A 10,327-nucleotide genomic window follows, 5' to 3' on the forward strand; every position below is an offset into this window, starting at 1 on the left:
CCAAAACCTCCAGTCCTCTTGCTGGCCCTTCCTGAAGGAGGCAATGAGCCGCTCTCTGCTAATCTAATGTACCTCCATCATGCATACCATATGTACAAACATGTTAGTTTCTCTGCATGCATTAAGCCACGGTCTCCTGATGAGGCGATGCAGTCACAATTTCTGCACCGAGTAACGTTCCGTCGGTCTTAGCATGTTCTCACACTCCACATCACTCCACCCTCCTCCAATCTGGATCTCATTAAAAATCCCCCCCCAGTTCCTTTGGTAACTAAATCCTGCTGTATGACCTCCCTCTGAAGAACCGAGACATTGTCAGCAGACTTGACCCAGCACAGTTTCGCAGACCTCTGAGGTATAGAGGTACCATTGAGTGCAGCGACATGTGAATGGCTGTCACCAGCCTGACGGGGCAGGCCTGTCAAAATATGACTCATCACTTTGCTGCACAGCGCAGATTTGTATGCATTTTTCATCACAAGTGCCCCCCAAGAGGAGGTTAAATTTCACTGCTTCTATCAAGAGAACAAAGTGCATGTCAAGGGTGTAATTAACTCTCATTATGTTAGGAAAAGCTTGGATAAAGGCTGCTACTGACTGGAGAAAAAGAAAGCCTTGTCACTGCTTACAATATTATCATTATACCGGCTTAATATAAAATTTAACCACATTTTTATAAGCTTGTCGCTAATGTAATAGAAAATACTTGTGCTCAGGCAGTATTCTGAGACATCTGGCCACCTAAAGAAGAGGGTAAAGACACTATGAAGAGAGGCACTTGACAATGTCATCTTTCAGGAGAGTCTGTACATCTTCAGGCTGTGAGCTGGCAGATTTATGGTCGCCTTCAACAATCTCTAGCAGGAGAGAGAGGGTCAAGTTCAGTGGAAAAAATGTCTTGTCCTCAGAGGTGAAAGGAAGCAAAGACACAAGTACAGATCATATGTTGATCTGTGAACATGCATTCAGGATTGCTTTCCAAAATGCTTTTCTTTTGACCTTTTGACTCATGCGAACATGTGGTGAGAAACAGGAGAGGTCATCGATGTCGGTGGTGGTGGTGGTGGTGTTCTTTCACTCTTTCCCCGAGGTTGCTCTTCCGCAACCAAATGCTCTAAATGTTTAGAGGCTGCTTTCTCTCCTCATCATATTTAATGTTTCTTCTTCACAGGGGAAATCTGTGTCTCTGACCAACTTCTTCAGGATAGCCCGGAACACCATGACCATGTGCTTTAACAAGGAGCCGGGAGCTGCAGAGGTCGAGGTCAGCACACAGACTTTATTATTTTAGTTTCCTGTGAAACACTTTGTGTTGTAAGAAAAGTGCAGCATAAATACTGAAAATAAAACACCTTCTCTATAGTAGATGTTTGTGGCTTCGCCTAAAACCAGAGCGTTTTGAAATCGGGGAAAATGTTTCTCCTCAGCTTCAGTCAGCAGTGGATATAATAGTTTCTGTGGCACACCTGAAACCTGCTCCATGTTTCATGCATTCTTTTCCCTCATTGGTTTTCCTTTTTTTTTTTTCCCCCTCTTGCAGCAAGAGTACTGGAGGATTGTTGAGCAGAGAGACAGCCACGTGGCAGTGCATTGTGGGAAAGTGGACACCAGTACACATGGCAGTGGTTTCCCCACAGGAAAGTCAGAGCCATTTTCAAAGTGAGTACAACACATATTCCCCTTCAGACGGAGAAAATATTCTGCCAACTGTGCCTGACTACCTGAACTCTGTTGTGAGCCTCAGAGAGTGAAAGTGAACGATCTCCTGCTGGTGCTCACGCTTGTCTCTCTCTTGTCTCTTCACGTCACAGACATGGATGGAACCTCACTGTCCTCCCGAATAACTCTGGATCCATACTAAGACATCTGGGTGCTGTACCTGGTGAGGATATTTCCAGTGGCAAAATAATGATAGACATTTGCTTATTAGCTGCAACTCGTAAATCTCACCGCATGCATTTGTTTCTTCTGAATAACCTGCACTTCTTCATGTCCTTCAACCCTCCTGTCTTTGCAGGGGTGACCATTCCCTGGCTAAATATTGGCATGGTCTTTTCTACCTCATGCTGGTCTCGAGACCAAAATCGCCTTCCATATATTGATTACTTACACACTGGTGCTGATTGCATTTGGTAAGTTTGAACTGAAGTCTAAAATACATTGTATTCAGGTAGTGACCTGGACAATCAATGGACAGTTTGAAGCTGCTTCTACTTGCTACTGTGGTCATTTATATGGTTTTTCTTCCAGGTATTCTATCCCTGCTGAGGAGAAGGCGAAGCTGGACAAGGTGGTCCATACACTGCTTCAGGCCAATGGCACCCCGGGACTAGAAATGCTGGAGAAGAATATCATGGTGAGCGGTTTTGTCTTAGTGTGTGTGTGGATTGCAGTTTATCACTGTCAGAAATCAATTTGTCTTTATTTGCCACAAATTGTTGAAGTTAACAATACACACTGGATGCAATGACTTTAAAGCGCTTTATCTTAAGATGCACAGACTGTACACATATTCACACATTCATCCATCTTGTATACTAATTTATACAGCTTAACGCGATGGAGCCAGTCCTCGCTTACAAGTTAGTCACTATTTACCTGAAAATGCATGTTTTTTTGAACGGGGAAGGAAACTGAAAAACCACACCTGAGAGAACACGCAAACAAAGAAAGGCCTTTTCAAACCTAAACCCATTAAGATTCAAATACACAACATAAGGTAAAAACATACACAGCTGTTTTCCTCAGTCTTAACATGTTGAAGAGCCACATCTTTACCAAAAATGTACAATGGCGGAAACTGACGGTGTCTTCTCTTCATCTCCCAGATCTCTCCAGAGGTGCTGTGCCGCGAAGGCATCAGGGTTTACCGCACAGTCCAGCGGAGTGGTCAGTTTGTGGTCTGCTTCCCCGGTGCCTTTGTCTCTAAAGTGTGCTGTGGCTACAGCGTGTCAGAGACGGTGCACTTTGCCACGCCACACTGGATGAACCTGGGATACCAGGCCGCAAAGGTCCGCATTTCCATCAGTACTGAAACTCCGTCCACGTCGATCTATTATTGACAAGTTCCTTATGTGGCTTGTTTTGCGTTATTTCTATTCACATCCGCTGCGAGCTGCAGCCATTAACGTGCTGATTCATGTCATATTGATTGAATAAGGAAATGAAGTTATTCTGTAAATTAAACTTTGGGGAGCTATTGTAGGGGCCAGTCCTCTTTAGATTCTGCATTGAGATGTTTTTGTGGTCATGATTAAACCATTCTGCCTTAATACAGCTATAATAGAACAGATGGTAATGGTGGAGCACATACCTTCAGCACTATTACTGCATTGTTGCCCACATCCAGATTGCCCTCGAGGGTAATATGACATTCATACGATGCCTTTCATGCATTGCGGTACAGAGCTTCAAATCTTTCCTTCCAAACAGCAAACATTTTTATTCCTGACTTAGAAGGAAGTACAATGAATATTGAACTGAGTTTTCAGTTCTTAGCTACGTGTCACAGTCAATCACATGTAAAAAAGTAAAATGTAAAAAGTTTGACTCAAATGATTCAATCCTTGGTGTTTCTTTCTTTTTTTTTTTACCCCCCCTGCACAGGACCTGAAATGTCGTTGCATAGCCAAACCCTTCTCCATGGAGAAGCTACTGTATCAAATCGCCACAGCTGAGTCCAAGAGGGACAACGGCCTTCTCCTCACCACCATCTCCACCCTTCTCAAAGACCTCAGGCACGCTGCAGTTGCACCCATACACGCTGATGCACAACAAACTGTCTCGTTACTTGATCAAGATATGTTGCTAATGATTCAATGCCGAGACTTGGATTTGTTTTGAATGCAAATCAATTGTCCTCAATTTCAAACCAGTACTGACTGTACCCAATGTCTTTATCCAACAGGAACATAGAGATGCGCCAACGTCAGGAACTTTACAAGGCAGGTTTGCTCTCCTCCGCCCGCTACGGCACGCATGACGGCAGCCTGGGGCCCAGCGAGAGCCGCAAGAAGCCCCGCGGCAAATGGCTGGCACTGGAGTCCTCCGAGAGACGCTGCCAAATCTGTCAGCATCTCTGCTACCTGTCCATGGTGAGCGCCCAGGCCGCAGCAGTTTAACAGACTGTGTCAATGACGATTTGCAACACTGTTATGCAAATAGGGAGGGATTTCTTACCGGGTCCCCAAAAACCACAAGCCAGCAAAGTTTTTCTGTTCCAAAAAACAAACGCTGTTATCCGTTTCATCTAACAGCTCTTATTCTGACGTGACTGCTTACACACAATCCGTACAGACATGGTTTAGTCACATTTTGGTTTATTTCACTTCACTGAAAAAACGTTTTGTCATATATTTGGCCATAGGAAGAAACATCTTTATTTTGCAGGTTTACTACATAACAAATGAAATTAATTCACTATAAAAGCTGATTATGCTTGCTATATGAAATGGTACCCCATTTTGTGCTGATACTGCATTTTTTATGTTTTGTGGAGCACTATTTTTAAAGCTTCTGAAACCAAACGATGAATTAAAAATTAAATTGGTTTGTAAAATTATAATCTGTGCACGCTGTCGCTTACAATTCGGAGTGGAAGACGTTTGAAAATGGTATCCGGGTTCCTACTTCCTGAAAGTCACCTGGTTTCCATGGTAACCCTGTTCCTTCTGTTTGTCTCTGCAGGTGGTTCAGGAGACTGACAACGTGGTCTTCTGTCTGGAGTGTGCGCTGCGCTACGTGGAGAAGCACAAGTCCTGCAGAGGCCTGAAGATGATGTATCGATATGATGAGGTGAGTTTCTGCTGCGCAGCGCTGCAATTCTCCCTGCATTCACCAGGGGGCGACGTTTGATAGGTGAACTCCATCTGATCCACCATGACTCAATTTGTAATGGTGTTTGAAAACATTCGTGAGGTTAAAACTGTGCCTGCTTCATGTTGGGCACATTTTCCACACCTTCTATTAAAATCCTGCTTCTGCTGAAACACTCAGGAGTTCAATGTCCTTTTATGAGCGTGATCATATTCAAGCTGCTTGGATTTAATGGGGGTTTTATAGCTGCAGAGTTGTCAGTGAAAGAGGGATTCAGTCCCTTTGGCAACAATTCTTCAATATTGTGTGTTTGACAGGACGGAGATGCTTGTGTTGCAAATGTGAAGCACATTTATGGAATTGGTCTGATTACGTTGTTGTTCTGTGGAAGTCCAGGGATCCATTATAATGACAAAAAGCTCTATTTCTCTGCATTCTATTACATTTCAGGTTTTCTTTATTTCTTAAATGATTAGGTAAAGTACACATGACAAACCAGGATATTGATATGAGAGACTTTTCTCCATATGTGCTCATTTATGTTGAAGATTTATAGGTTTTAACACATTTTCTTGGATAATCTTTTATTGAGCCTATCTGCTTGATGTAATCACTTCAACCCACACGTCGTCTTTATCCTCCCCAACAACCACAGTCAAACCTGTAATATCTCAATGATATAATAAACCGATTCACGCTCATTTCTCGAAAGTCACAGAATACTTTTCTTTCCCAAACAGGAGCAAATCAACAGTCTGGTGAACCAGGTGTGTGGACGGGCCATGCTAAAGAATGGAGGAGGAGGTGGAGGTGGAGGTGGAGGTGGAGGTGGAGGTGGAGGTGGAGGAGGAGGAGGAGGAGGAGGAGGAGGAGGAGGAGGAGGAGGAGGAGGAGGAGCAGCAGCAGCAGTCGTCGTCAGTGGAGGAGTAGGCGGGGGAGGTGGCGGTGGGGGGGATCCCTGCCACGGTTTAAGCCCCAGCCCTAAAGCGTCGCCAGCGAAGCGAGGCCAGAGGAAGCGCCCCTCGGTGGAGGTGTCCCTGCCCCGTCTGCCCTCCAGCCACATACCCAAGTCGGCGGCCGTGTCCTGAGGAGCGGACGCCGCCCCCGGGGTCCCGCCCCGCTGCACCCTTTCAGCTTTTTGCGTTTTTCACTTTGGATCACTATCGATCTGTCATCCGCCACCTCCCTCACTGATTGTTTTTGAGCTTTGAAGATGTCCTCACCTGACCTCAGCCCTCAGTTACCCCCCAGCCGCCACCCCCCCCCCCCCCCCCCCCCCCCCCCCAAAAAAAATATTCACCCACCTCTCCTTTAGTATGACAGGCTTGTTTAGAAAAAAAGAAAAGAAAAGTAAAAACCTCTTTTTTGCACTAGTGTGAAAGAAGAATTTGTTTTGATCCCCCCCACCCCCCCCCCACCCCCAAAAAAAGCATTAAGTGTAACGTTCACAGTACGGCTGGATGGGCCCCGTGTCTCCCTTCGTCCCACGCTAAGTGAAATGGGTTTCATCAGTTACCTTTTTCTTGCATCACTGTTTCCTGGCCTTCCGTCGCTCCTGAGACTGAACCCCATCCCTTCTCCTCACCCGACTGTGAACATGGGACGAATGAAAAAGCAGCTTTTTTTATTTCCTTCCCTGCTTTTTTTTTTTTTCTTTTTCTTTTTGTGAAATGACATCAAGTAGTTACCCAAAGTTTCTCTCTGTCCTCGGTTTGAGGACAAGAAAGAGTCCTTTTGTATTGATTTTGTTTGTTCTCGATGCAGTTCTGCATTGATTATTTTTTTAAGGGGGTAGGGGTGGGGGTGGGGGGGGGTGTTGGCGATGCAAGGTAAAAACTTGAAAGACAGATGATGTTGGTTTACTGTTGGTCGGCTACGTTTTTTGTTTAAGTTTAAAATTTTAGCTTTGTTTTTGCTAGGTTTTTTTTGGGGGGGGGGGTGAGAAGTCTTCTGTCTATTTCATTATTTTCTTTGTCATTGTGGATGTTTCTGTTTGTTGGTGGGGGTGGGCGGGGGGATGTGGGGGGGAGGGGGGGGAAGAGCTCCAGCTGCTCGACCTGCCAAAGGTCACCGCTCTCCTGGCTTCCAGGTCGTATGGACGGATCTCTTTTTTTTTCACTCGCAAGTGAAAACGGTGCCTGAAACTCAGCGAGGGGATCCACTTTTTCTTTATTGGTGCTGTTGGTTATAATTACTGTATAACAACACAAAAATTTTAAAAAATCTGGGGGTTTAGCGCCAGCTAACGGCTAAGTGCTGGCTGGGCACCCCCGTCCCACAGGGCAGAAAGGCTGTCGGGCTTTTCTGGTTCTAGATGTGCAATCGTGTTAACATTCCATTCTTCCAGTCCTCTTGTTTCATCTGTACCAGTAAACATTAATTATTATATTATTATTTTGTGGGTTTTTTTTTCTACTTTGTTGATCTGATGTGTTATCCCAAGTAGAGCCACTAGTCAGAGTGTAAAATGTGAAATATCAAATCCATTTTGTTTTTATTGTCTTTTTGTTCATTTTTTTTTCTCTTTTTGGCTTTTGCATTTTTTCCCCTTTATCAGATATATTATGAGTGATTTTTTTATTTTTTATTTTAGAGAAAGAGAGAGAGGAAAAAGTCCAACATACAAACATCAACCTTTTTTGTACATAATCCTGTAAATTTCTTTAAATACTTGAGCCTTTTTCTGGGGTTAGGTAAGAAAGAAAAGGAAGGAATAGTGAAGAGAGAAAATGTTCCAGAGGAGAGTGCTCGATGAAGAAAAAGCCTTACATTTCCCTTTCTTCATCCATGTGAGTTTGATGCTTACAGGGTTGCTCTGGTAAATGTGTATAAAAAAATTTAAGTGCTGCTTATATCACTAAGAAAGAAGATATTGAGTAGCCAATGACTGCCCCCCAACCTAGTTTTGTTTGTTTAGCTTTACTTTTTTAAAGAAAAGGGAAAAAAAAAAAACATGTTCACAAAAAAATGGGTTTTTACATTTTCATTACTGAAAATTCAACAAAAATGTAGTAGCTACTCATGTTGCACTGAGCTTGCCAGTGGTGACTGTCAAGGAAAATCCTATAATCCAGTTTGTTGGTTGTTGTCCCTTGCAGAAGACTGAACTGTTTTAGGACTATTTAATGAAATACCAAGTCGGGTGTTTTCAACATTTAAAAAAAAAAAAAAGTGGTTGTCAAGTTTTTATGGCCTTACAATATATTTTATTCTGATGGGATTTTTTTGTTGTTTTTTTTTTTTTTGTTCTTCAGTTCTCTTTGTTTCTTCCATTTTCTACAGTATAAACTACTTGCTCACAGTGGGGTCTCTGGTGACTTAATTTATTAGTGCCGTGTCTCGGCCTTTCCCTCCATTCAGAAAGAGAGTCTCATGTTGGTTATATTGACAGTTTTTTACTTTTGCAGTTTGTACTTAAGGTTTAATAAAAACTTACCGACAATTCACTGTTATTTCTTTCCACTCTGCTTGTGTGACTCTTTGTGTGCAGACTTCTGATTAACATTCAGACTCCCAGCGCTTATCTGTTGGAGCGCGGCAGCATTAATGTGCGTTAAGAGATCGTCCACTGTCCCTTCAAATGAGTCTCAAACTGCTGCAGGCACACACAAACTTAGCTCAGACTGTTGGAGACCTTTACATTCAGCAGCCAACAACTTTGTTCCTCAGGAGGGGGAATGTACCACAGGGACACGAAACGAAGCAAGAAGATGATTTTAGAGCACTGATTTGTAACGTTTTGGCAGTTAAGAGAAAAGAGAAGGTGGTCAAACTTTTTGAGAGGCAATCTGAGGGGGATCCAAGAAATAAAAAGGTTGGAAATCGACCTGACCTAAAACACACTGGAAATTGTCTGTTTGGTTCAAATGGTTCCGATCATGAATGATGGCAGAGTCTGAAGAAACGGAGGCATCATCAGGTAAGATATTTCTGCTGAACATGTCTAGTGGAAACGGCTGCTTCAGTGTGGATCGGGACAGAAGCAGCAGAGGAGGAACTCCTAACTGGGGTGTCCAAAGATCATGGACCATAAAAACGTTCTTTACACTTTCTTTTCGGCACCGACAGAGCCGGGATCCCCATAATGAACAAAATGTTGTCAACTGTGCATTGATGCACTGACAAAATTACCTTGAAATATCGAAACCGTGTCCATTGTGTCCAATGAGTTTATGTAAAGACCCTTCAGTGTGAAATGACGGGCATCATTACCAGGTTTTATAATAACAAACAGGATGAGGTGTGACATTGAGTTCAGGTAACTCACTCTTTTCGTCCACTGTGTGTGTGTGTGTGTGTGTGTGCGTGTGTGTGCGTGCGTGCGTGCGTGCGTGCGTGCGTGCGCGCGCAGATTGGCCCCGTAGCCCTTCTCTCCTTAATTAAAGTGCACTGGAACGACTGTCACGCATCATCAGCAACTATTTACTATTCACAACAAAGCAACACATCCACTCTCAGCCTCAGAAAGTCATTTACTTTCAGCACAGCACTAGTATTGCTTCACTTTTTCAGTTAAAACATTTAACTGCAATAAGTTTTGTACATTTAATAAAACATCCTCCCACCAAAGGAAAACGAGAACCTTTTCTCTTCTTGCAGACGGACGTTGAGCCGTTCGCTGTGTCGGCTTTCCATTTGTTAAGTGCCCGGCGAGGACCGAATCCAAAACGAGCCTGCAAGAACTGTTAAGATGCTCCAACCCTAAATCCTACCCACGCTTCATTATCTTAATGTCCTCCTAAAGATGCTCGGATGGAAGTTAAACGAAGATGGGGTTGGGGGGAACATTTATTACAACAAGTCAGGAGTTGAAGGCAAAGGGAAAAGAAAGGAAGGCGTAATGCTCACATTGCACAAATGTCAACAACTATTGACAAAAAAAGGGGTCTGGATACAGATAAACCTTCTGGGCTTTATCTAGTGCATAGCACACAGTCCACAACAGGGATTTGGTCCTTGATCAGAATCGGAAGTTCACCCAAATATTATGAGTCAAAGGAATAGTGACGAGGGAACTCTCCCATCTCTGTGTGTGTCTGTGTTTGTGTTTGTGTGAAAGTTGAGTCTTTATCATTATACCTGAACTGTGCGTCTGCTCTACAGTACTGTGGTATCCAACCCTCTGTTGTGTGGCTGCCGGGGTCGTCTGCCAATGGCACAAGAGTATGAAATCTGTAGTTTTCTGTATTGCAGAGCTAAATTTAAAAAAAGGAAATAAAGCTTTTGTGGGTTCAACGCATTGAAAAGGTTATGGAAATATCATCTGGATGGCCCATGCACATTATTTGTCAAGCTGTCGTTGCTATTTATTTAAGTTTTTCTGTAGTAAATTCACTCATGTTTAGAAACCAGGGCTTTAGTTCTAGAAAGACGAGCTATGAAATGTTAACAAGGTGGGGAGCAGTGTGAGTCTGACTCATACACCTGAAAACTCAGAGTACATACTAATAGAGGCAAGTTGGAAATAACCTTATTTCTTCAGTTTTATGTACGTTAATACCAGACAAACACA

General features: G+C 43.4%; 1 protein-coding gene across 1 annotated transcript in view; it reads left to right on the plus strand.

The window, feature by feature from the left end:
• jarid2b (jumonji and AT-rich interaction domain containing 2b) overlaps nucleotides 1–5,989 on the plus strand; it is a 99,523-nt gene extending 93,534 nt beyond the window's left edge. Inside the window, exons 9-19 of the mRNA XM_080516429.1 lie at nucleotides 1,172–1,264; nucleotides 1,541–1,659; nucleotides 1,812–1,882; nucleotides 2,018–2,132; nucleotides 2,251–2,356; nucleotides 2,829–3,011; nucleotides 3,607–3,737; nucleotides 3,908–4,094; nucleotides 4,687–4,794; nucleotides 5,556–5,625; nucleotides 5,722–5,989. Of these exons, the coding sequence (XP_080372555.1) occupies nucleotides 1,172–1,264; nucleotides 1,541–1,659; nucleotides 1,812–1,882; nucleotides 2,018–2,132; nucleotides 2,251–2,356; nucleotides 2,829–3,011; nucleotides 3,607–3,737; nucleotides 3,908–4,094; nucleotides 4,687–4,794; nucleotides 5,556–5,625; nucleotides 5,722–5,903 (1,365 nt within the window). The 3' untranslated portion in view covers nucleotides 5,904–5,989. The remainder of the gene's footprint in view (nucleotides 1–1,171; nucleotides 1,265–1,540; nucleotides 1,660–1,811; nucleotides 1,883–2,017; nucleotides 2,133–2,250; nucleotides 2,357–2,828; nucleotides 3,012–3,606; nucleotides 3,738–3,907; nucleotides 4,095–4,686; nucleotides 4,795–5,555; nucleotides 5,626–5,721) is intronic.
• The last annotated feature ends 4,338 nt before the right edge of the window (nucleotides 5,990–10,327 follow it).

The sequence above is a fragment of the Blennius ocellaris genome (genome assembly GCF_963422515.1).
Source record: "Blennius ocellaris genome assembly, chromosome: 20".
In the NCBI taxonomy this organism is placed as follows: domain Eukaryota; kingdom Metazoa; phylum Chordata; class Actinopteri; order Blenniiformes; family Blenniidae; genus Blennius; species Blennius ocellaris.